This window comes from Delphinapterus leucas, chromosome 16 (assembly GCF_059928025.1).
Source record: "Delphinapterus leucas isolate spDelLeu-1000000601 "Yukka" chromosome 16, BTC_Dleu_Yukka2, whole genome shotgun sequence".
In the NCBI taxonomy this organism is placed as follows: Eukaryota; Metazoa; Chordata; class Mammalia; order Artiodactyla; family Monodontidae; genus Delphinapterus; species Delphinapterus leucas.
In genome coordinates this window covers 77,272,379-77,298,896 of record NC_143144.1, presented here as the reverse complement: position 1 = coordinate 77,298,896, position 26,518 = coordinate 77,272,379, and the positions used below count along the sequence as shown (strand labels likewise).

Below are 26,518 nucleotides of genomic sequence, written 5' to 3'. Positions count from 1 at the left end.
CCTCTCTCATCCTCAGTTTCCTTACCAGGAACTGGGACTATTACTCTGCAGGGTGGCTGTGTCAATTAAAAAGAAGACTCTATTCCGTGTGTCCCACCCATAGCAGGGCCTCCATAAATATTCGTTTCTTTTCTCATTGCTCTCGTTTTGAAGGACAGAGCAGTGTAGCGTCCAGCAACCATACCCAAGTTGCTTCCCCTCCTCTCAAAGTTTCAGTTGCATTACATTTCTCCCCCCAATACCACGCAGACGCATTTTAAAGTCTCTTTCGGGGGTAGAGCTGGCATTCTGTCATTTGTTTTGACTTGAAATAAGACAACGTAACGCAACCGCCCGGCAAACCGTCGGTCAGGCCAACTCCCGAAGAAAGGGGGGGGGGCGGGGGCGCGGGACCCGGCCTGATTCACCGAGGGTGCTGAGGCCTCTCTCCGTCCCGGTGCTGGCCGGGCCCCTCGCCTTCCCGGCCGGGGTCTTGGGGCCGCTCGCAGGCGTCGGGAGCCGCGCGGAGCAGGGGCGGTCGGGGCGCGCGGCGCTGATTGGCAGAGCGGGCGCCGCCGTCCAGGAAACGGCTCGGGTTTCAGCGGGGGCGTGACCCGCCGGGAGGGGGCGGCGGCGGCGGCGGCGGCGGCGGCGGCGGCGGCGAGTGGAGAGCGCCGCGGAGAGCTGAGCGGGCGGGCGGCGGGTGCGGAGCGAGCGGGCGAGCGAGCGAGCGAGCGCGGCCGCCACAAAGCTCGGACGCCGCGGGGTCTGCGCGCGGCGTAGCTGGCCCCGCGCGGCGACTCCTTTCCATGCTGGCTGGGCCCGGCCGCGAGCCCCGGGCGCCCCGAGGCCGCGGCTTTCCTGCGCGCTCCGAGCGTTCGCAAGTTGCGAGCAAAGTTTGCTGGAGGAAACGCCAAGCCTGAGTCCTTTCTTCCTCTCGCTCCCCAAATCCAAGCGCAGCCTGCGGGCGTCATGCCCGCGCGCCTCCGCAACCTGGGGTGCGCGTGAAGCCTCGGAGCCTTGGCGCCGGCGAGGGCCCAAGGACCACTTTTTGGGGGGAGCTCGTCGTTTGCTCCGTGCCGACCCACGCCGGGCGCGGGGACAGAGCCGGTCGCCAGGGATCGTTGCCATTCAAGGTAACCTCCGTGGTGGGCCCCTCGGGGAGCCTCGCGGGACTGGAGAGTGGGCCCACGGGAGAGTGGGCGCCGTGAAAACCCGGACCGCCGGGTGCACGGTCCCCCGAGCGGAGGGCTGGCACTGTGGAGGAGCGCTCCCTGTTCTTCCTCTTTGGCTGCATAGGTGATGGGGGAGCTGGGTGCATGCTGACGGCTGGCGTTAGGGAAGTTCTGCCTCAACCACCCCCATCCAGATGCTGACATCTGCCTCTGGCGCTCACACCCGCCCCCCTGTCAAACTCCGGCCGGCGAGATCCTCCGACCCCAGAGCTGGCGGGCGAGCGGCGGGGCTGCCTCGCTGGTGGCACAGCCGCTCAGGTCCGGAGCTCGGAGGGGCATCTTCGGGGTGCCTCGTTACGGGGCCCGGGGAGCACCCGTCCCGTCCCATCCAGGCCCCGACGGGGGTGCCCTTCCCCGGGAGGGAGCCGCTGGGGTGGGGCCGGCGACACCTCTGTAGGGTAGGAGATGCTCGGGGATGGCACATTTGGGGAGGGGGCTGCTCCGGTTCCCCGATTGCAGTGCCGGGCGCCCCTGGCCCGCAGCCGCCGTCGGCGCTGGAGGGAGCCCGGCACGCCTGGGGCTAGGGGGCGAACTGGACCGACTTTTTCTAGTTCGCTGCCTGCTCCGCCGGCAGCAGCTCGGAGATGTCGAAAGCGCAGGCGAGTTCTAACTTGCGCGCTCATTCTTTCGGCTGCCGGACCGCGCCGGGGAATCAGCTGGGGGCCGGGCCAGGAGCTGGCTCCGACCCTCGTGGCCAGAGGGCCAGGCGCAGAGGTCCGGCCCGGGGGCGATGAGTCTCCGCCGCTCCCCTCGCCGTCCGCTCCCTTGCAGACTCTTCTCGCGACCTTCCTTCCTCTCAACCAATTCAATAAAACCTACCCTTAAAGGCAAACCTGCTTTCACCCATTATGTGTTTGGTGTGAAACGCTATGAACATTTAAAACCCCATTGTCCCCTTGGTCCCAAATCCCTGTAAATCTTCCACTGGCCTCGACTCATTTTCATCTGAAAAGACTGTTTAGTTTGAATAGAAAAGAAATCGGGAGCCTCTCTCTCTCTCTCTCTCTCTCTCTCTCTCTCTCTCTCTCTCCCCCGTGGAATGTCAATTAAAATGCAGATTTCTCTGAGCTCTTTAGCGCCCAGAGAAGGGGGAGAAAATCAGATATTCCAAGCAAACAAATGAAAGAAGTGCTACAATGAAGCCGGGTTGGTGGTGTTCAGTTCTCCCGAAGCGGCGGCAAGTCCTCATTGGCTTGCCAGCGTTAACAGGGAAGAGAAGGTGGTCCCAGGTCAGCCTGTATTTTGCATTTTTTGAGAATTTCAGTATGTTGAGGAATCCCCACACCCACCGCATTTGACCCCTTGAGAGGCCTCTGCCCTGTTAGCTGTGGGGAGAAGGGGAGCTAGGGAGGCTCTGAGCCAGGAGGTGGGTCTGCCCCCTGGGGGACCTGGGCGCCCCCGCACCTTGCCTGGCTCTCTTGACTGATGTGAAATATACTGGGAACAAAACACCCAAGTGCTCTTCATGGGCGGGCAGGCAGGCAGACAACCTCTTAGGGGTAGAAACTCAGGTGAGGCGGGCGCTGCATGGGCTGTCTTCTTGGAGCGTGGTGGTGGGGGGGTTGGGAATGTTCTGGTAAACCGAGGAGCCCAGCATCGACCTGCATAGGGACCACTCCCCAGCCAAGCCCACTCGCTTGTCACTTTGCCTGTCTTTGGGGGCGGGCTTGTGCCGAGGTGAAAATGGACCAGGGGGACGGGTGGCCATGAAGAGCCATCCATCACTGGGAGGGTGACAACTCCTCCCGCGCCCAGGCGGAGAAGAGAGTTCCCTTTCAAGGGGAAAAATAAACACGCTGGCGCTTTCACTGAGGCTCAGACTCCAGGAGGGATTATGGTATTGAAGGCAGGAAGCTGGAATTGTGGCCGCCAGCGGCATGCTGGGCCTGTGTTCCCAACACCGAGCCTGGGGACCTCATTATCCTGCCTAGGAGGTCCCTCCATACTTTTGTCCAGTCTGGTGAGGAGTTGTGCAGACCTGCCGCCCTAGGCCTCCACCTTCCAGAGATTTGGGAAGGGGGTGGCCGCGGGGCCTGGACCTGGAAATGGCTAAAAGTCAGTTTCTGGTGCAAGCTGATGGGATGAATGAATGGTTTGGGATTTAGCTGAGGTCACTTACTGTCCACCTTTCCTGCCTAGAGCAAAGGAAGCTCCTCTAGGCTGGGACAGGTGGGCGAGGCGGCTGGGGAAGCAGCCTGGGGCCCACTCTCCTGCCAGGATTTAAGATTGTTCCTGTGAGGCAGAAAATTCCCATGCATTCTGGAAATGCTTAGTAAGTCAATGAGAATGTTTGTGTGTTTCCCTCCCACGTGTATGTAGAAATAGATATGGAATTATCTTTTGAGGCTCTTAACTTGAAGAGGAAAGAAAAGTTGGCCAAAAAATCCTTCAAGCAGACTGAAAACAGGGTGGGCACACATGCTTTTCTTGCTTGTGCTATGAATCACACCATTTCACATGTGCTTTCTTTGAAGCAGAGATTTTCTTTATTCCTCCTCTGGAAGTGGGGCAGCATCCTCTTTTCCCTTACCCACTTTAATCCTTAGTTAAAGCTAAAAGTTTTTTCTGCTGTAGCTTTGGGGAGGCTCCAGCAGTATTGAAATCGTAGTCATAATTCGAAATATCAAGTCATGCAGAGAGCGTGGGGTTTAGAAAGTTCTCACCCCTACCCTCAATCCTATAAAATGTGGTTCATTCATATATAGTTCACAGAATCTGACTGTGTCGATCAAATTCTCTAAAGTTTGTGCATTTCGGTTCTATACTTAGTAATTGATACCGAACAAATGTAAAGTTATTTGGAATCTCTTAAGTGTGGAAAATTTTCTTTGCCTTTGGATCAAATGAGTGAACAGAATAGCAGGTTGGGCACCCCCTTGTAATTTCTGCTCTGAAATTTTAGCCAGTAGGTTAGCATACTGAAAGTTATTGGCCCAATCACATACCTTGATAATAATTTACATAGCATCAGAAGCAGCATCATTAATAAACGCCTGTGATATTCATCAGAATTTGCATTTGCTCCACTTCTTAACGCACTCTCTCTGAAGACATTCACTAGGCCTGGGTTGCCATTAGTCATAGTGGAACGGGATTCAGCCTTCGGATCTCTTTCTGGATCAGCTGCTTTGAATGTATTGCAGTTCCGTTCATTCTTTGTAAGTGGCTGCTTGGCGAAAGATTGAAATACATTTCTGCATTTGAAAATGAATCTCGACAAGTGTAAACTGGTGGGAATTTTTGGTCGCCTTCCTGGGGTTCTTTTTACTTTGCTTGTCTCCCTTCTTCCTGAGGGCTCCAGCGCCCAGAAGCAGATGCCTCTGAAGTGAAGTTGGCCGGAGAGAAGTTAACGAGAGGCTGGGTATGCCAGCCCGAGCATCATTAACTTGCTTTTGTAGTTGCCCTTGAAACTAAGGTCACGTTGCTTCTGCTTCTTGAGGGCGGTAGAGGTGACAGTGGGTAGGAGAAGAGAGTACACTTTGCCTAACTGAAGTGGCCGCACGTATCTGTGTCCTGTAGCTCCTCTTTTTTTTATCTCTGTTTCTTAAAAGTAGGCTTTCTAAACGATCAGCCTAACACCTTTTGTGGACGGGTCTGGTGGAAACCCCTGGGACTCACGTGCGGATGGAAGGCATTTGCAGATAATGAAAAAGAACTGGGTTGAAATGAATTGGAGTTGGGGAAGATTTCACTGACTCGCCGACTCTCTCCTCTAGAGGCTACAGCAGCAGCAGAAGTGGCTGCAGGGCCAGCAGAGGCTGTCACAGCACCTCGGTTCCCGAGCCCACCGCCGGCTGAAGGCATTGCTGCAGGCAGTCCATGCTCATAGAGGAAGTGTGCAGATGGGATTAACGTCCACATGGAGATATGGAAGAGGACGGGGGATTGGCACCGTAACCATGGTCAGCTGGGGGCGCTTCGTCGGCCTGGTTGTGGTCACCATGGCAACCTTGTCCCTGGCCCGGCCCTCCTTCAACTTAGTTGAGGATACCACGGTGGAGCCGGAAGGTAAGTTGTTTAATTTCACTTTCAGGGTACCAAGTTTGTTTTGGGATTTGTCCGGGGAAGTGGCACTTAGGTCGAGGCCTGTTTGAGAATCAGGTGCCCCTCGCGTTGTAAATGAGTCTTCCAAGAGCAAGAGAGAGTGGGCTGTCTGCTCCCCGCAAGCCAGAGATTACGAGAGAGCAGGTTCCCAGCTGGGACACTGCAGGCAGAGCGGTGTTGTTTGGTGGTTTTTTGGCATGTGCGTGTCTCTGACCTGGGTGAGGGAGACAGCGGGCAGTTTATCCAGTGCCCAGGAGAGCCGTGGAGGGGGAGCTTGTAGCTGAAGGCCATCTAGGGCTTTCTGCAGGAGCATGCTTACCGGAGAAAGTTTTGCTCACAGCGTAAAGAATTGCTGTTTTCTGACAAAAGGAGTCACTAAGGGAAATTGCCAGCATCTGAAATGCTGACATTTTATTTTCATTGTCTAAGGAGAAACAGCAGCCTCTGAAGTTCAGCACAGAGGTGCTTGGCACATTACATTCTTTTGAGCCACTGTAATTCATAAGACTTAAGCAGTACGTTACAAAGCGGCAGATTCTATTTTAAGTCAATTTGAAGTGTACCTGGGCCTTTCCTGAATCTCTGAGAACTTCCAGATCTAACAGGGTGTGCGTTGGTGTCTCAGCTTTGGAAATTGCACGAAGGCAACACATTATGCATTTTGGAAGGTACAGAAAGGCGTGAGGCCAGTTGTGAGCACCGAACAGGGCTGAATTATCCTGCCGGGCAGATTTGGAAACTCTTCCGCAGGTCCTTCTGAGATGTCGGTAGCCAAGCCTTGACTCGGTGCAGCACTGAAATCTGTCATCAGTAGGGAATATCGGTAGCTGAGCTATTTTTCAAGTGGTAATCTGAGAATAAAACGGCAGATCCTAGCACTCATCGCCACTTAATGAACCTGTTTGCTGAGAGCCCACCTGGTGCCTGTTGAGCTCGGGGGCCTGAGTGGGCTGGGGTCAGCTCAGCTGTTCTGGAAAGGCACCCAGCACAGAAGAGGACCGCAAGCCCGTCTAGGACCATGCGGGAGGGAGGGCTGCGTCCCCATCCGAGGGGGGCTCCCGCTGAGACCCTGAGTCAGGAAGCATAAAGGCATATCTTTTTCTAAGACGGAGGGACTTCTTACCGGAAGCAGTCCAGCAGTCGTGAGATGAGGCTCGTGCCCTTTTTCTTACACAGAGGTACGGAGGCTTTATAATGAACAGGTGCGGTGACATCGCCGAGGTTTCCAGATCTCCGGGAAGGAAATCTGGTAGGAGCTTGTGTCTGTGACTGCCTCCTTGTGACATAAGCATGGCTGTAATGTGCAGTGGTGATGATTTTTTTTTTTTGCTGCACGCGGGCCTCTCACTGCTGTGGCCTCTCCCGTTGCGGAGCACAGGCTCCGGACGCGCAGGCTCAGCGGCCATGGCTCACGGGCCCAGCCGCTCCGCGGCATGTGGGATCTTCCCGGACCGGGGCACGAACCTGCGTCCCCTACATCGGCAGGCGGACTCTCAACCACTGCGCCACCAGGGAAGCCCGGGTGATGCATTTTTAAAGGGTTTAACTTGAGGGAAAAGGGTCCTGGTTTCTGAAAGTCATGCCTGTACTTCTTTAATTTTGCTAATAATTAAAATGGATGTTTCTCTAATTGCCAGTTTTCCCCCGAGTGCGTGGCTCAGCCCACACTGAGGCAGCTGAGCTGGGATTTCCCAGGAATGGCCCAGGTTAGGAGGAAAATGTCATTTTTCATTTAGACTTCCAGGGCAGCATTATTGGGAGTTTATTTCAACATAAAGTGTAAAATGGTCCTGGAGGACTTCTTTTTATCATATTTAATTATTGAAGAGAGTTTAAAATATGTGTGCACATACTGGAAGAAAGAGGTGAGGCAGAGAGGGGGAAAAGCAGTGGACAGGGATGGAGTCCGCACGGTGGTTCTTTGTTAAAAATGTGCATCCAACAATGTGAGTATTGTTGGAAGCAGGTCTTCCCAACGTGGCATCTGTGGATGCGCTTGCGGGTTGAGGGGAGGTGCCTGAATTCCCTGAAATGGTAGGTCATATTTTGCAGGTGTCCTTCTGTGCATATTTCGGGGTTCATAGCTTCTATGAGGTTTGTGTCCAGAGTCGTGAGAGGTTAAAAAAAAAAAAGAGATTTAGTGGACCCCGCAAAACCCTGCAAAGAGGTGACTTTGGAAAAGCACACAAACCCCTGGACCTCAGTTTCCTTCCCTTTCTGTCGTCTGAGGGTTGGATAAGACAGTCTTCTGGGTCTCTTCGTTCGTGCTAAATGAATATTTATATCCTCAGAAGCCTTCTGATGACCTGCCTCAAAAGCTTGCTGGGAGATTTAGGTGGGCCTGGACGTGAAGTGCGGTTAGCACAGGGCCTGGCACCTGGGATGTGTTGTCATCATTGTGCCCAGTGAGCTGGGCACATGCATCTTCCTGGTCCCGTGCGCTGGCCGGGTCAGTTGCCACAGTGTAAGGAAACATCTAGGCTTTTGGAGACAGTTGAGTAGAAAGTTGCTCTCTAATGGAGGAGCCCCTTCATGTTTCCAGGCAGCTGTGTTTGCTTTCTGTAGGGTCTGTACTTCCCCTTTCAACTGATTTGAGCCCTAAGATGAGTTCTTCCAATGCCGGAGTTTTGCTTTGGTGTCAGAGGTTGTTAGGAAGGTAATCTAATTATAGATGAGGAAGAGGAGATTTTTAGCAACTGGAAGCAGACTAAGTGGGGCAGCTCCAGTTTAGGCTGTGGTACCAGCGAATTGGAGAGAGACAGACAGAGTGTCCCCCATCCATGTGTGTCCATCAGTCCCTGTCTGTCCTCCATGGTGAGTTTAACTGTAGCTTTGGTTAAAATAAGTTCATCCTTGACCTTCTAGTGCACAAGGCCTTATCTTATTTTTGTTTTGCTAATTGGGAAGCTCAGTTTAGATAATGTGTATCGGGCTGGACCAGAGGAAAATTTGTGCGGAGAAAAAGGTAACTAAGTTCCAGGAAGGAGCCCTAATGCTAGAGGGTCCTTTTCCAATTGTCCCAGCTTTGTACAGTATCATGTCGTCTGTCCCATCCATCATCGTATCATATATCCCATCGTCTGTCTTATATCATTTGTCTCTGGACACATTCTGAAGTGGTAGCAGTAGGTTTGGGTCTACTCAACTGACTTAAGAAGAAAATAATCTCTAGAAGATTTTAGTTGTTAATATTCCAGACTAAAAATGAATATTTTCAACTGGTCGTTCATTTTTGTAGGTGGCCAGCTGCGAAGGGTTTAAACTCAGTTGACTCAAAGGGGCCAGTCCTCAATGCCAAGTACTGTTCTGTTGATTAAGATTGTAATTATTTAAAGTATAGTCAAGCTTGATTACCTTGGGGTGGAGGCGACTCTTACTTTCAAGTTCTTCCTGACATTGTCACCTACTCTGGTTAATTAAGTCATTGTTGACATTAACCACATCTTTGTTTACATCAGCCCAGTAGGAGCTAAAATAAAAGGGCTTTTCCAACCCAAGACCCTCTATTACTTTTCCACCCTCCACAAAGTGTCATTCTGAAAAGCAACAACCTGGGAAGAAAGTAGTATGCCTTTTTTTTTTTTTTTTTTGTAATCAATTTTTGGGCAAGGTGATCCTGACTGATGTGAGCTGGTCCAAAGTTCAGTAGCAGAGAGATTGAGCATGGAGTCCACACGGAGACCTCCTTACCTCACATTTTTCCAGTATGGTTTAAGTCCTTTGTTAGAAGTATTGTAAATGCCATGATATCAGCCATACGCATTTAATTGCAAGTTAAAAGAAAAGAAAAAAAAGAATATATCCGCATACCAAGAATGAATGATTTAAAATAATCTTCTGTTTTTTATTATCTGCATCTTTGTTCCTCAGTATGAGTGTTAATATTTAAGAGTTGACTGTAACTTGATAGCTTAGGAACAAGGACTTATTCTTGGTAAATTAAACCAAACGTAGGCTTATGCAGTTCAATACACAATGAAGTACACATTCTTTATTAGTATATAAAGTATTTCACAATTCATAGACAAAGAGCTGTGTTTAATATTACTTCTAGAGCAAAAATTTGGCAAGCCCAGAGAATTGGTATTTGTATACTTTCTATACTGGCTCGCTCTCATCCAAATTCCAAGTGTGTGTGTGTGTGTGTGTGTGTGTGTTTGTGTTTGTATTTTGCCTTTTTATTTTAACCAGTTAAAACACTGAGTACCTACTAGGTGACTAGTCCTTGCTAGGCCATAACTGAAGACTTGTTGCTCTCAAGTGTTTCCCACTCAGCTGAGGGGGAGAATTCAAATAACTAGAGCAATCCAATATGAGATGTTTCCAATATCAGACTTAATGAATAATTACATGGCTATGAAATAACTGGGGTAGTGTTTAAACAGGAAGAGTTTTGTTTAATGTTTGTATTCTCAATAAAATGTGTCCAGGAGCCCTCCCATTTGTAGTCTCTTGTTTGGGTATTTATTTATCCAGGGTAATTGTTAAGAGGCTGTCCCCCTCTTTCATCAGAGTCAGGCTTAATTTTACGTTTCCATTAAAAATGCTGTCTAATTTTAGTCTTTAAAGGAAAATGTGGGAAATTGATTTTTGGGTGCCGGCATCTTAGGCTCGGTAGGAAATACAGCTAGTGTGCTACTTTCTGCTGTGTCGGTTTGACTCTTAGCAGGGTGCTTGCCTTGGTAAGCAATTCAGAAGTGATTGTTCGGAAGTTTTTCAGGCTGTCCCACAAATGATTCTGATCCAGTGGGTTTTATGAGGCTGTGCAAAAAGGCCCATGGTCTTTATTATTATTTTGTTTTCCTGGAGGGATGACTTTAGCCTTAGGTTCTGCATCCTTCTTATGCTTTTGCTGCATTCAAGTGGGATTTAGAGGTGGCTCTGCTTTTCCGGCTTCCCTGGCATTGCAATGCCTGATGCCACACCCTCACCCCACGTCCTTCTCTCTGCCTTGCCATCTTAGCAGTAATTTCTTTTAACTGATGGTGACAGTGCTGAAGGCCGTATGTGGCTGAATCGTGAACCTAATGTAAGGGCTGAACGTTTGGCCTCAAGCCAAAGAGGTGGGTTTCTGATCATTATATCCAAGATGAACAAACCCCAAAGAATTCAGCTTTGACTCCTCAGAGGCTTAGAGGCTCTTGAACTTGAGTTTTTAAAGCTACGCACAACTCGTGTTCCATTTTGCGGACAGTGTTTATCTTCATGGGAAGCCTTAAGGCTTTCTGGCAGCCCGAGAGTCTGCACAAACTGGCCACTTCCTCCTGCTTACCCAGATAGACCTGGAGTGACCCAGCCAGGTTCAGCTCTGGCTTTCCTGCATCAGGGAATGGGAGGAGGTGGGGAAGGGAGCTGAGGCCGAGTTCTGTAAAGAAGTCTGGTTGAACAAGCTGCTGGCCTTTTCACTATGATGGGCCCCCACGTCTTGGAGATGTTTCCTTTTGAAATTAACAAAGGTCACACTTTTCCCAAGTTTTCTTTCCCCCGTGCTCTGATTGTTACTACCCCGGTTTTGGGCATGACAGGAAACCCAAAATGGTAGCCACATCAGTGGTAGATGGTGGTTGCAGGCTTTCACTGGCCTCTGTTTGTGTAACGTCAAGCTTTTACCGTTTATATAATCATGCAAAAGGATATTTTAAATTATCAGGCTAGACCACTGTTGTCCATGAAGAGTGCAAATCAAGTAGAATAGGCATGCTTTAGAGTTTCAGTAATTTTGGTTTTAGGAAACTTGTACCATGATGGAGTTTTAAGATGTTGGGTGTGAGCTGTTGTCATTTATTCCACTTTGGAATCCCATAAGTAGTTACGTCCCATTCTGGACTTTTGCCATTTCATGTGAATATTAAAAATTTCAACTCCTTTTTGACTGTACTGAGGGAGCTAAGGTGTGGCCTACTCTTTGCTCTAACCCCTGTCCAGCTGAAGCATGGTAAATTCCGAGTCGTGTCTGAATGGAATGCACATATATAGAATGTCAGGTCATGGTGAACGTGTTTTATGGGGAGGTCAAAAAAATAGCTTATAAGGAAAAGACTGACAGATTCAGAATTGAGGTCAAGGGACATATATATTTTATGATTTATATACAGCACTTTACTTGAAAGAAAGAACCCAGTTCTGAGCTCTGACATTAATACGGTAAACTCTGTATATATTGTCATGATTATTTTCTAACGCTAGAACTTCTTCTGAGTTACTATGTGTGACCTCTTTTTAAAGGCCAGTTTACTGTTAAGTTTTGCCATACATAACCAGCTGTAATGTTTTAAGAATATCAAGACATCGAAAAGTCCAACTTTGTGTGTTGCAGGGAGCAGGGGAGGTAGGAGGTGGGGAGGTGCTATAAAATGTATAGAAAGATCTTTGCAGTGGTGAGTTTAGGGTTTAAACTCTTTGAAAACCCTTACACTTCAGACTGTGAGTAGACAGTGAGTTTGCCTCAAAGGAGTGTGGCTGCCTTCAAGGCACCTCCTTCCTTTGGGAGTTCCATGGCGGTCCAGTGGTTAGGACTCTGTGCTTTCACTGCCGAGGGCCCGGGTTCAGTCCCTGGTCGGGGAACTAAGATCCCGAAAGCTGGCTGCACAGGTGGTGGCCGCCCCTAACCCCCGCCCAAAGAAAGGCACCTCCTTCCCATCCCCCTAAGCCTCCTGGATCTTGACCAAAACTTGTTGCCTTTTTAGCTGACCCAGGCAGGCGCACAATTAACTATACATCCTAGGGTTCAAACAGAAAATCACCCAGATCTTTAAAAGACCAGGAATACTCTATATTATTATCCTAAATTCTGCATCTGACTTTTTTTTTTCTCGTAGAAATGGATAAAATCATTTAAAATGGTATGTAATGTGCTTTCTGGGGACCTTAACTCACAGAAGGAACTGGCCTTGGGAGCTAAACAAAGGAGATTTGAATCTTTCCATTATCTACTGGTGCTGTGACCTTGGATAAGTTAGATAACCTCTCTGAGCCTCTCTTTCTTTATCTAAAAGTGGGTCTGATAACATCTGTCTTGAAAGGGGGACCATGACGATCAAATGCAAGTGTATGTAAAGCCCGTACAGTAGTTCCTGGCACATAGTAGGTGCTCAGTAAATGCTAGTTTCCTCCCTGCCCCACCCCACTTCCTTGTAGAGGTAAAAACCTGAGATAGGATGTCAAACCAATATTTCTGGGATGTTTACCCTATGATATACAATGACAAATCTTCTGATGAGAGGCATTTACTTTAATTAAAGTAGAAAGGGAGCCTGTCCAACCCTTTGTATTATCCTGGGCATTTACAAGTCTGGACCTTAGAAATGGGGTCCTCTTGCTGCTTGCAGTCCAAATGGTTCAGGGTTGACATTTTTTTTCCCTGTCGAAAAAAGTCAGTTGTGGCTATGTAATAACGGCAGGATATGTGCTTCATAAGGAGCAATATATTTTGGCAAGGAGTTCTGTGCTTGGGGCTTCCAAACAAAGGATTGTCAAGAGGCCCTGTGAAGAAGGATGGAGAGGGACTTCCCTGGAGTCCAATGGTTAGGACACTGCACTTCCGCTGCAGGGGGCACGGGTTCGATCCCTGGTCAGGGAACTAAGATCCTGCATGCCACGCAGCACAGCCAAAAAAAAAAGAGAAGGTTGGAGAGAGGTTTATGGGATTGGTTGGCGGGGAAGGGGGGTGTCATATGCTCTGCTTTTGTCCTGGCCCGTGAGGGGAGCTCCATAGTATGTTATGATAGGCTCTGCCAGGTTGGCCTGTGGTGACTTCCCCCGGGCAGCCTGCTGGGCCTTCCTTAGGTGCACAGGTGGCTGGGCTTCCAGTCTTCGTGGAAGGGAGCTCAAGGAGATTGTTATGGTACCCGTGGTGCTGGGGGTGTGAGTGGGGGTGGGCAGTGTGGATGGGGTCGTATCCCTGAGAGGCTGAGGATGCAGCTGGTGGTAACAGTAATTCTTCTTACCATCTGTTAAGTGCCTGCTGTGTGTTGGACATTGTGCTATAGGTGCCTTGACATGTTATCTCTAATCTCTTTCCCCAGTTTTATTGAGATATAATAGGCAGCACTGTTTAAGATGTATGGCATAACCATTTGAGTTACATATATTGTGAAATGATTACCACGATAAGTTTAGCTAACATCCATCATCTCATACAGACACAAAAAAGAAAAAGAAAAAAATATTCTGGGATTAACTCTCTTAATGACATTCACATATACCAACCACAGAGCAGTGTTAACTCTAGTCATCACGCTGTACATTATACCCCTGGTACTTATTTCCCTGCTAACTGGAATTTTGTACCTTCTGAACCACCTTCCTCCAATACCTCCTCCCGCCACCATCTCTCATCTTAGTCATGCAGCTGACCCCAGCTATCCACATTCGCATTTTATGGCTGAGACTCTTGACTGAGACTCTTGGAGATGAAATGATTCCTCCAAGGCCCCATAGGTAGTGAGTGTGTGTCCAGGCTTTGGGGTACATTGATTGGTGCAACAAAGATTTCCCAGTGGCCTCCTCTTTCCTGAGCAGGTGACTCTTCTGTGGAATACTGTGGGGAGCTGCTCATTCTTAAATCTGTCATTTGACTCTTAAACATGTAAGGACAGTGCTGGTTGATGCAGTTTCTTCTCATCTGTCCACATCTATTCCCCTAAAGCTATTTGAAGAAAAGTCGTAGACAGTACAACCATTCCAATAATTACCACTTCGTGATTCTTCTGGAATGGCCTCTGGTGGTACGTCGCTTATTGGTGAGAAGCTAACCCTCTCTGCTGTGCAGGAGACCAGAGGGAGACTGCACGGAGCCCCAGACAGTGTCATGCGGCAGGAGTCACAGCAGGAAGGGCCGGCCCTCAAGGCAGCAGCACGTAGGCCATCCCGTTTTCCTCGTCCCAGGTGCTTCAGACGGTCTGCTCTGGGACCTACTCAGTGTTCAGTTTTGGTTGTCAGTTTGACATTGCGTCAAGCTTTTCTTCAGCATTTCTGGTTTGAGGTGGGGTCAGGGCCTATCTCTGCAGACTGGTATACCTGGGGCTCCTGCAACCTGTGGTCATGGACAGATACTGAGCCCTCTAATGTCAGAAGCTAGGAAAGCAAAAATAAATAAATAAATAAAAGGGGGGGGGGGAAAGGGGGAAAAATTCCCAGAACGAAAGGGCAGAAGCAGCAACACCTATATACTTCCTGTAGCCTTGGCCAGGAAGGGTGTCCCGAGGGAAAAAAAGAGGCCGGGGAGCAGAGCCCATTTTTAAAGCAAACGAAGTTCAGTTTGGTGGTTTTAAAAAAAAAAGAAAGTGAACTCTGAGCGGTTCCAGCCCGACGTGGAGGTGAATCAAGCCTGGTTCAGCCAGTTGCATTCCGCGCCGGCCACCTGCTCGGTGATGCAGAAGACGCAGGCATCCAGAAGGGGGGCTCCGTGTGGGTGAGAGGTTGTAGGATGCTTGGCTGGAAGGTGACACTGCGCGGTTCCCTCTGAGCCTCTCAGCCCTGGTGCGGCCACAGCTTCCAGAGCCAAGGTCATTACTACGGCACACCTTTCAGATTGCAGCGTTGTTGCTGTGGCTCCTTTGAGTTTGTCCCCCAAGTATGTTGAGGCCCTGCTATGTCCTACTGTGTGCCGGGCTCTGTGGGGATAGAATGACAAGCAGAGAAGTCTCAAGTCCTGTTGAGTTGGGGGGGATGGGGGGGCGGGGAATGGGACTGGCATTTGTCAGATACTTGCAAAAAACGAAGGGGCAACTTCCGGTCTGAGGTGAAGGTAATCCGAAGTAAAAGCATGGTGTGTCTCAGAGGGATTCGGGGAACCCCGAGGAGGCCAGTGTGCTAGAGATGGGGCTGCGGAAGTAGGCCAGGCCAGGCGGGGCTGGAGGCAGCCTACGTGCCATGTTAAGGGTTTTTCTGGGTCTTTCAACCGTGCGCCTTCCTGAGGCTGGTCTTGAAGGCAGTGGGTGCCGCCTTGATTTGCTGGTAAGTTCACCGCGTTGGCCCTAGTCAGCCCCGGCCAGGTGTGCCGGCTAGGTTGCTCTGTGCCCACTTTGGGAATCCTCCTGACCTCTCTGCTGTCCGGTGAGAGGTACCTACCCTTAAAGGTATGGCGAGTCAGGAGGTCACGGGCAGCCCTCAGCCGCCACTTGAGTGGGGCATCTCCTCGCTCCTTGACAGTCTGGAGCTGCAGTTCCTTACCAGACCCACGTGGATGCGGGGAGACGGCCCCGGGGAGCCAGGGAGACCTAGTGAACACGATTCTGGTCCCCTCTCGGGGGCCTCACCTGGGCACTCAGCGATTCAAACAAGGCTTCCTCCTCTTTCCATGGAGAGGGGTGCACAATCTCAGCTTAAAAAGGACCCTGGTACGCCCTGTCCACGTCTTGGGAAGCCAAGATGCTGGGGAGCCGTGCACAGCCTTTCCAAGAGCAAATGCTCCTGAGGGTTTTGAAAGGGGCTCTATTAGGAGTTAGGGGCTCTTCAAAGTTTGTTTCCTTCAAGTTTTTACCTCTCTGCACATAGGCGGCTTAGGGTTGGGGAGAAAGGTTAACCACGGTGGCGCCTGTCTTAATTTGGAATTTCCTGAATGAATGTGGTTTCAATCCTCAGGCACAGGATTCCCCTAGGGAGGCTTTTTCTTTTCTCTGCATATCACGGGAGAAAAGTGATCCCTGTGGCTTGTCCTGCCTTTCTGGGTCCTGCCGGCCGGGGCCCCGGCTGGGAATGGGCCCTGCCCACCACAGAGGCTCTCCGCCCCCTCTGACTTCAGGGAGACCTCTGCCAGGGGCCATTCTGATCGAGCCGCTCGCTGAAGACCCCTCGGGCTAGGAATCTGTGCCTTCGCCTGCCTGAGCCGGATTTCAGCGCTGGCGGGGCCTGAACTTGCTGAGGCCCGGGCTGCCAGATCAAACCCATTCAAATGAGGAGGCCCATCTGTTTCCCAGTATCCAGCTGCTGTCCCTTCATTTGCAAATGGCTGGGATGCTGCTGGAGGGGGGACCAGTCTGGGGACACATCTGCAGGCTCCGAACGGGTGTTGGAACTGGGGTCCTGCTGAGAGAAGAAAGGCCGAGCCCTTTAAGTAAACTTGCTGAACAATACCCCCAAAAGGTCCTGAGTTGCAGAACCCGAGGCAGCCTTGCCCTCAAGGAGTAACTCTTCACCTCCCTCTCTCCTCCTCAAGCTTCCCGTTTGTTTCCCCTCTCATTTGCCGATGGGGCCGCTTTAAAAGTATTCATGTATTCAGAACGTACTCGCTGAGGGAGGGGCTCGGGAAAATGTCCAATAGGACTTGGACATTGATCTGACCTTTACGGGACTTAGAGGGCAAATGTATCCCCTGGAGTTGGCACCATTTATGTCAGGAGCGGGGCCATGTGAGCCACAGGTAACACTAAGGTGGAAAGGCGGCCGCCCCTGAAAACTTGCTTCTAAATGCAGTCAGGCTGCGGGCTTTGGAGCATGCTCTCTGGAACGCAGGCCAACTACCCCGCTCACTGGAGCCCAGGTCCTCAAGCTAGTGGCCTCTGGGTCTGGCGTTCAGGGGTTTTCATGGCCTGCTGTCGGGTTGCAGTGAGTCATCCCTGAGCCCAACTGGGATCCTCTTTTCTAGGGAGTTCTTTGGGGGGTTACCGTGCCCCCCATACAAATATCAGTTATCTCAAATTTGTTGGATGGATGAATAGTAAATGGTATTTTAATAAGCCACAGGCTTCTTCCCTTACAAAAGTAATCAAACAGGTGTTGTACATAGCCGATGATGACGACGACTCTCACAAGATCCTTGGATGTTTAGTTCCATTTGGGAACATTCCAGAAATCCCCACTTTGGTAACTTACATATATATGATGTGGCAGATTTGTTCATTTGAAAGAAAGCCCCTTTTTAAAATCAGACAAATTCAAATTGAGGTTCCCATGTGATTGGAAAAATGTAATCTGCTGATCAGTTAATATATTACTCAGCCATAAAAAGGAACAAAATTGGGTCATTTGTAGAGACGTGGACAGATCTAGAGACTGTCATACAGAGTGAAGTAAGTCAGAAAGAGAAAAACAAATACCGTATATTAACGCATGTATGTGGAACCTAGAAAAATGGTACAGGTGAACCGGTTTGCAGGGCAGAAATAGAGACACAGGTGTAGAGCACAAATGTATGGATGCCAAGGGGGGAAAGCGGCGGGGGGTGGGGTGGTGGTGGGATGAACTGGGAGGGTGGTATTGACATGTATACACTGATGTGTATAAAATGGATGACTAATAAGGACCTGCTGTATAAAAAAATAAAATAAAATTCAAAAGTTAAAAAAAAAATGTATCAAGCTACAGCCCACAAGCAGGAGCCTGGCCTGCTCTGGCCAGTGCTGAGGGGTAGGCAGGCAGGGCACCCCTGCCGGGGTGGAGGCTTCTCTTAGGTGTGCCCCCCACTTTACAAAAGCCTTCCCAGGCAGTCTCTGGTTTTGTCCCCGTGGTGACCTTGACCTAGCCTGGAGGTAGCCTCTTCTACAGACCAGGACTCTGAGGCTCAGGGAGGAGAACGGGCCGCCCGAGTTGACAGGGTTCATCACTGCCGCAGCAGGTCTAAAGCTTGTCCTTAGACACTGGAGCTGAACTTCTCACAAGGCGGCCCTTGGACCAGCAGTATCAGCATTCCCCGGGAACTTGTGGGAAATCCAGAATCTCAGACCCCACCTCAGGCCTCCTGACCTAGAAACTTTAGAAGGGGGGCCCTGGAAGCTGTGTCTGGGTGATCTTTATGCAAAGTAAAGGCTGAGAAGCAGAGCCCCCCTCCTCCGCTCCGCCCTCCCCCGCCCCCAGCTCTCAATTGGAGTGGGTGGGTGGAGGCAGACTGTATTCTGCTGGGAGTATACTAGATGGATAAACAAAGACCTGATGAATTGGAGATGGGAGCCATGCAATCTGTCTTAATGGGAATCAGAGGAGATGATATTTGAGCTGGGCTTTGAAGGCTGAATAGGAGTTTGCCACGCAGAGTATCGGGACAGGGGATGCAGGTAGAGGGAACAGTGCCCATGTGAACAGACAAGCCTCGGGTGTGAGAGAGAGGGTAGAGCGGGATCTGGGGCCAGGAGCAGCCAGGGCCTTAGTGTGGGTGATGTTCTTTGGGTTTCACCCTGTCGAAGTGTGGAGCGGTCTGTGCCTTTTTTTTTTTTTTTTAAGTAGTAGTAAGATTTGCTTTTCAGAAGATTGCTCTAGTGGCTCATGAAGGACACAGGGGCGGCCCACGGGTGATGGGTTGGGGGGTGTTGCAGAGCTCTTTCGGAGAGATGGTAGAGGCCTGGAGTAGTGGGCCCGTGGGACTGAAAGCCGCCCTTGCTTTATCTCCAGAGCTGTTGCAGAGACAGACTGAATAGGGGAGGAGATGTGGGGACTGACGAGGTGGGAGGCGAGAGGGAGCAGAGGTGCTTTAGGGTGGATTTGGAGCTTGAGTTGATGTCACGTGGTGACTCCATTCAGCAAGAGGCTAGAGGAAGAGGTTGAAGGTCATCTGCCTGTTTTAGATAGGACCTCTGTAGACACCCAGGTAATGTGTTCCCTCGGGCAGGTGGAAATGTGAACCTGCAAGCAGGGACTTGAGTGGCATTGCCATGTAGGGGTGGGAAAAGCTGCAGAGATGGAGGAGATCAGAATACAGGGAGAAGGACCAGAGGAGCTGGGGGTGGAATTCAGAGCGTATCCACAGGTATGCGGGGCGGGGAGGGGATTCCCAGAAGGGCAGGAAGGTCTCCATGCACGTTCCTGTTCTTGAGAACACATGTTCACACGCGTGTGCGCACACACACACACGCCAGCAGAAAACAGCATGCCGCTGTAGGTAAATAGGCACTAAACTGTGTGTTAGGGGCTCTCCCTTTCCTATCATCGCCAGCCTTCCACGCTGAGAAGACCTGGTCAGGGGCGTTTCCTCCGTTCACGGTTAGCCAACTGCAGCCCCGGAATAAGGCTTTCAGCCACAAGTTCTTCCCCACGGCTGGTACTTTTGAGTGCTCGCTAAGTGCTGGGCATTGTGCTTGGTGCTTTCCGTGCACTGTCAGTTATGGTTGTTCCTGGTTTGCAGGGGAAGAACGACGAAGTGATTAGAAAGCTGAGGGCCCTGTCCTGGGTCACACAATTTCTAAGTGGCAGAGTTGAGACTCAGGCCTGTTCTAAGTCTGGTCTTTTAACATCCCCAGCCTGTCCTTGCCTTTTCTGAAGAGTCACCAGGGAGGGGACAGAAGTGAGACTAAACGCTAAGGTACCACAGGGAACAGCTCCAGGAATTGAAGGAGCATCGGATGAGGAAGTTGGCCTCCCACTCTGTACAGTGAGGAGGGCTGCCTGGGGTCAAGGGCTGCCACGAGGACTTGGGGACAAAACTGTTTTGGGGGGCAGAGGATGCGTTTTTCAGGACCGGAGATGATGTTTGTTCATTTTACAGGCGATGCCTCTGCAAGCCCACTTTCGACCTTAAAGAGGGTGCTCATAGAGCTCAGGCAGATCCCGTTCATCCCTTCATTCCTTTACCTCCTCGCGACGCCCCCATCCCCGTTCCCCCCTTTTCCCTTCCTGGTTGTGGTGATACAGGGAGTACAAAACCTTCTGCTGAGAAAAAGAGACAGATTTTCCAGTGGTCTCAGTCAGTCGGCAGGGCCAGCTTTTGGATGATGTGGTTTATCCTAGAACAGCATGCCCTAGGAAGCCTAGATTTCGAGAAGGGCCAGCCTCCTCCGCCGTGTCTAGCAAGCGTGTTCCCAGAAGGCAGGCTCAGGGCCTGGATGACCAGGTGGCTGAACACATAGGCTCACTGTATATCCGACCTGGGGCAGGGGAGCTACTTTGACACAACCCTTAGTGCCAGTTTCTGCTTCCTGGGCACTAGATACCCTGATGGCTTGTCTCTCTGGGAATTGGGTTTTGAACAAAGGGCTCAATTTTGAACTTCTTGCTCAAGCAAAGCTACCAATATCTAGGGATTTCATGCAGGTGCTTCTGTTCCGTACCCTCCTCCTGGTGGTCCCGTGGGAATTTTGCTCTCCGAACGTGAGTTTGATGCACGCGTTGTGACCAGGAGAAAACCTCTTTTGTGTCCCTCTTGCTTCCTTTTGGAGGACACTGTCATTAATAGCCTAAAACCTTGGATCAAAAGAAGATGGAATGCTGACAAAATACAGGGTGAATATTTCCGCGTTTTGTGTCCGAATATTGGGCGATAATGGTGACTCACTCTTAAATGGGTACTTTCTTAGGCACTTTACTATTTCCACATTTTTATTTTCTCTTAGGTAACAACATCATTTCTTTTCAAACTTGGAGAGCTGTTCACCGTGTTTCTCAAAGACAGACCTAAATTATATGAGGGGTGTGCCTAAATATATAATTTTTAATGGTTACCATATTGGAAGCATTAGCCATTATCCCATCTGATCACCAGGAATGCGAGCCAGGCTAGAGTTTCTGGAACAGTCAGGCTACTGTGGCAGAGACAGCTATTAGTGGTTGTCCTGGCCCCCGTGATACCGCCAAGGAGAGTTTTAAGTCCTGACGTGAGTCTGCAAGACACCCCGACAAAGGGTTGGAAGAGAAGACTGCAGCCTGTTTGCTTATCTGTGTTCCAGTGCTTTGAATTCTTTGAGGCCCCCATTTTCATGTTGGCAGTATTTCTTGAGGTAGAGAGCTTTTATCTTTATATTGTGCAGAGTTTTTGTCTCTCCCTTCCCCCCTTAAGGAACAAGTAGTACCCAGGCCTTATAAGGCCTCTGTTTGAGGCCCGGATTTTGTCTCCTGCAAGCCCGGTCTCGTAAAGGAGAAGCTTCGAGCCTGTCTGAGCTGAAAACAGCCAGCTCTGCTGCTGCCATCTGGGTGTCTGCGGAACCCCCGTGCTAGGGCACGCGAGGGTGGTCATTTCTGACTTGATTGCAGGGACACCAGGACCTTTAAATCTTTCTACGACTAAGTTTTGATGCCACCTAGATGGAAACTGTGCCATAGAAAAGTGTGGGCTTCGCTCTTCCAAAGCCCCTGTGCTCTAAGACATCATGGATTACGGAAAAGTAATGCGATATAGATGTCTGTCTGTCCAGACTCGCTCCGTTCCGGCTGGTAGAAAGTATTTCGGCAGTGCTGTGTATGTGAGGGATTCTGTATTCTGTTCCTATGGACAGGAACTGGGGGGTTGGCCAGTTGAAACTTCTTACCGGGACTGGAGTGTGGCCTCTACGGGCCATCGTAAAGACCAGGAGGACGAGTCTGAAACAGACACTTACCTGCTCTGTGCCCCGTGACATTGTGGTGACGTGTGCAGCTGCGTCCTGTGTATTTCTTCTGTCAAGACAGTGGCAGCCCCACAGCAGTGATATTTATTCCTCTCGTGCAAGGTGGCAGAAGGTCGGGAGGGCACCAGGAAACCAGGGCTGTTTTACTACTCTTGCCTCACATGCTGGTGTCGTAGTTCCCGGGGAGGCCTGCCACCCATACCCCCTAGCAGGACACCCCTTTCCCTGTCTCTTCCTCCCCTCCTCTCTTGCTGAGGAATCTGTTTAGGGATTTCTTTCTCCATTTCTTCCCCTTCCTGGAGGAATGTCTTTAGGGCTTGGATGCCCCTGACTTTCTCAGACGGAGAGACCTCAGGGGGGATGCATTCCAGGGGTGACCCCCCTGCATCCTTGAAGCCGGGGCTCCCATTTCTTAGCTGTGATCATCTTGACCTTTGAAAAGACACTGGTCCCTAGGAAACCCCAGAAAAGGCTGAATTTGTGTAGTTAGTTGTCCCCTTGGCATATGCGGCTCTTTTCTTCCTTAACAGTTTAAATCTGTCATCCATTCTCCACGAAATGATTGGACAGGGCAAGACGCGGGTTTCCCATCTGTTCTCTGTTTGCATTTGGGCGCCATTTCAAAAACCACACGGGAAAAGTTTATAGGCAAACATTATAAAAAGTGACAGTCTGAAGTGCTGCTATGGCTGGTACAGCAGCATCAAGTGTTACCTGAAATAGCTCCCTGTTCCAAATTCTCTCCTGTTCCAATTCTCTCCAATTGTCTCAAGACGGCCTCCCGAAGACACCAGGGAAGAATTCAGCTGGTCATGTACAGCGAAGTCCCAGAAACCACAGCCTTTTCTGACTTTTTACAAGACTTGCCCCTCCCTGGGCTCTGCTCACCCCCAGCAAGGATTGATTTCGCTGTGTTGATTTCCTGTGAAGTAAAGCTGGTGACATCAGCGTGATGTCACACCTCTGCCCTGATCCACTGCGGGACTTGGGGTGTCAGGCAGCCCTCGCCTCCTCAGTCTCCTCTCCGCTGTTGGAGGCCCCTCAGTTCTACATTCCAGTAGCTCCCAAGGCATCCCGGCTTCAGAGTTTCTTAGGGGTGGGAAGGAGATGCAGCTCCGGACAGGAATCACACACCAGCCGTATGCAGTGGTGGCTGTTAGTCACACCATTCACTTTTTGATGAGCTGCAGAGATGCCCATCTCTCATTTTTTAATATCAGATTAGTCCATTTATTGGAAAGCAGCTGTGTGATAAGATGCCACTTGTGCTTCTCAAGTGTTTGAAACTTGTGGGGAGAAAGTTCAGATTGATGCAACCAAAGATCTGCACAGCCGAGCTGCCCCCGCCAGGCGTGTGGCCTCAGCAAGTAGAAACACGTGCCTTTTCGTCCTCCCAGAAAGTAAACTCAGCGCCTTGTTTGTTTAACACTTTTAGGTACAGAGACAAAGAATGTCCAGCACTGGTGTGTGCGCTCCAGCCTTCTTGCTTCTTTGTGGATTGTAATTTATATTATGAAAGATAGGAGGAAACATTTTCTGTCCGTGGAAGCCTCTGAAAGAGCAGTTGGTGCATAGCAAAGTGGCTTCTGGAGCCTTCTCCTCATTGTGTTTTGGTGAGAACAGATGACGGAAGTGTCGGGCTGTGTGTGTGCTCTGCATGGATTTCTCCACTCCTGTCTGTAAGAAAGAGTAAAAAGTATGCTACAGTACCAGAAAAAATAAATGCAGGAAATATTAATATTGCTATAAAAGGTATCGTTTAAATCTCTCAGGGAATACTTTGCCCCGTGTCAACCATCATATTTTATAGAGCAGGCCGTGCAGCTTGGTGGACTCAAGGGGAGGCACTGACCTGTGACACTGGGAGGTGATCACATCACAGTTAGAGGGGTGGGTAGGGTACCGCAGATGCAGCATCACCGATGTCAGAGGGAGCCCGCCCGTTGTCTCCACGGAGCAAAGTGAGGTCGGTACCACTGTGGAGGTGTCCACAGAGCACTCGGGAGCACGTGGCAGGGAGTCACCTGGAGGATAGCGGCAGAGAAGAGAAACCAAGCCCCAGTGGCCGCGTGGGAGGGGCAGGGACAGAGCTGCCTCCACTGAGCCAGTGGTTTGGGTCTCGGGCTAAGTGTCCGTGCCCTGGGATGTCTTCGATGCAGGAACCTACGAGCTGGGCCACGGGAGCTGCTGGGTGGCCTGGGATGGGTGTGTCGTTCTGCCCCTCACCCCCACCATGTGCCCCACTGGTCTTCCCCGACTTTTAATCCCCAACCTCTTCTCCCTTCTTCCCCCCTTTCTATTCACTCTCCCATCCTCCCTAAGTTGTGCTTGAAGTCCTAGATCATGCAGGAGTATTGCTGGGTTCTGCCGGGGTTCCCCAAAGCCGCCACAGACCCCCAGATGAGCCTGTTGTGAAATAATCAGCTGGGAAGGGGGGAGCACACACTTTTAGCAACTCCCACTGGTAGTAGTTACTGGTTTCAGACCTTGAAGGTGGATGGCTTAATGTTATGAATGAACATTGTTATCTTATTGATGTATTTTGGGGAATTATTTTACTACCCTTGAAGCTTATCATCTAATTGGAAAACTGGGTGACAGTTTTTTTTGTTTTTTTTTTTTTTTTTTTTGCGGTACACGGGCCTCTCACTGCTGTGGCCTCTCCCGTTGCGGAGCACAGGCTCCGGACGCGCAGGCTCAGCGGCCATGGCTCACGGGCCCAGTCGCTCCGCGGCATGTGGGATCTTCCCGGACCGGGGCACGAACCCGTGTCCCCTGCATCGGCAGGTGGACTCTCAACCACTGCACCACCAGGGAAGCCCTGGGTGACAGTTTTGACCTGGTTTTCCTGGAAATTAAAACCACTCTTAGTATCTCAAGTCACCTTACCAGTCCTTTTGACCTGGGAGCCAATCATTAGTAGCATCACTCTGTATCCATGGCGATACAAATCCAAGGAGTCTCTCTGATGATCCTCCGAAAAGAGTGGCGCTCGAGATCGTGGTAGTGTCTTCAGCCTTGAAGAATGATGGAGATAGTGACCGTCATGGGCCCAACAAGGTATAGTTGGAAGGTCAGGTTCATATTGAATGGCTTGTTGGATTCTCAAGATAATATCCTGTTTGGGGGGCATTCTTGCTTCTCAGGAGATGAGGAAGCTGAGGCCGAGAGCCTAGGTAGGAGCAGAGTGGGCTTGGACCTCAGGGCTTCATCCTTTTCCCAGGCAGGCCGCACGCACTTAACCAGCATCTCCTGTGTGTCCAGCCGGAACAGGACGTGGTCCTTACTGCCCCGTGTTACCTCCATCTGCAGCAGCAGGTGGTGGTGTCCTTTTGGTGATGTTGGTCCAGCATCTCAGATACTCCTGGTTTCAGCAAGACTTTGTGGTTTACCCATTTCAGATGAAGGAAAGGCTTCTCAGTCAAAATGCTTTCCTTTAAAAATGGAGAAATCATAATTCCACCTTTGTCCGGAGAGAAATTTTTCTGCATCATAATTCCAAGTGTCTTGCTTTTTTTTTCTTTTTAAACAAACAAAACAAAACAGAAACAAAACAGTATTAGAGCTTTCCAGTGCCTCCATGAAATAGGGACATGGCTTCCCCTTATCCGAGGGCCAGGACAGAACAGGTTGGCCCTACGGGTCCTGGGCTCTCCTTTAAGGGAGGAAAGTGTTGCAGCTTCTGACCAGCTGGCTTCTTGCTCCGTCATCTCTTGATGACCAGTTCTGGCTCAGAGGAAAGCAGATTCCACAGCATTCTTGGTAACTTGCTGATCATACAATGTGGTTGTAATAAATATCGATTATTTTATGACCCAGGCTAAGCCACTGGCAGCTCATCCTAACATTGTGGGTGCTGTTTCTATAATCAGTTGTTGGAGACCCAGGACCCAAATGACATCTGATCCTCGCCTTGACCAGCTGTGAAAGGGGTGGGCCAGGTGGCCTTTGGGGGCCCGTCATTTCGGATATTGACTGGCCCTGACTCTAGGAAGTGGGAAGAGGGAGATGTTCTGAGATTACGGGCCAAGCTGATTTCTTTGTTCTTCTCCATTTCCCCTCTTACCCGCATTTCTGCTCAGGATCCAGAGTTCAAAACATTTTTATTAGTCCCTGAATTCAGCAGCATTATGACTTAGCCTTGGGAGGCCTCATCTGAGGACCTTCCAGCTAAGTTCCCAGCAACATCTTTTAAGCATTGCTTTGCCCTTCACTTCCCTCTAGAGAAGACTTCTCTGACCATCCTATACAACAGGAGTTGGTGAACTTGCCCTAAAGGGCGAGACTGTAAATATTTTAGGCTCTGCAGGCCATTAGGTCTCCGTTTCAACTACTCAGCTCTGCCACGGTCACATCACAGCAGCCCCAGACAATATGTAAGCACGGCTGTGCGCCTATAAAACTCTGTTTACAAAGACAGACGATGGCTGGGTTCGGCCCGGGAGCTGTGGTTTGCCGACTCCTGCTTTGGAGCCCGGAGCCTCCATCTCTGGGTGTGCCGCTAACCTGCTGAATTCTTCTCCCTGACACTTAGGACCACCCTACATACTTTCTCGTTTTGTAGATGTTGTATTTATTGTCTATCACCCACTGTAATTAATATCCCATAAGTGCAAGGACTGTTTTTGTTTCCTGTTGCTTCTTGAGCATCCGGAATGAAAAGCAGCATGGCCCGTAGTAGGTGTTCAATAAATAATTGTTGAATGAGAAAAACAAACTTTTGAAATGTAACCTGCTTGTCAGTTGGGGCTTTCTGCCCTTGTTTTGGGGTCTGTTTCTCCATGTTAAACATGACTTCTATTTTCTCCTCTTTGTTGTGGTAACCTCCTTATGTTCCCATCCTGTTCAACGTCTGGGCCCTTCTTGGCGTGGATGCCTCGGTGAGGCTAGGGGTGCCCCTTTGGGGGTACCTGGCCCTCCATGTTGGCTGGCGGTGGTGGTGGGGAGAAGGATTTTTCTAGAACCAGATGCGTGCGGCTCTTGCTGGTCCTTGGATACAGGGACTGAAAC

At 50.3% G+C, this 26,518-nt stretch overlaps 1 protein-coding gene across 11 annotated transcripts in view; it reads left to right on the top strand.

Annotated features, from left to right (window-relative positions):
• The first annotated feature begins 632 nt into the window (after window positions 1–632).
• Window positions 633–26,518, top strand: part of FGFR2 (fibroblast growth factor receptor 2) — a 105,029-nt gene continuing 79,143 nt past the window's right edge. For 9 of the 11 annotated variants that reach the window (XM_089898255.1, XM_089898254.1, XM_022568582.2 and 6 more), the window contains exons 1-2: window positions 633–1,115; window positions 4,931–5,222. In XM_089898255.1, coding sequence (XP_089754381.1) covers window positions 5,057–5,222 — 166 coding nt within the window. In that variant the 5' untranslated portion in view covers window positions 633–1,115; window positions 4,931–5,056. The other 2 variants (XM_089898250.1, XM_089898249.1) reach the window with 2 other exon arrangements.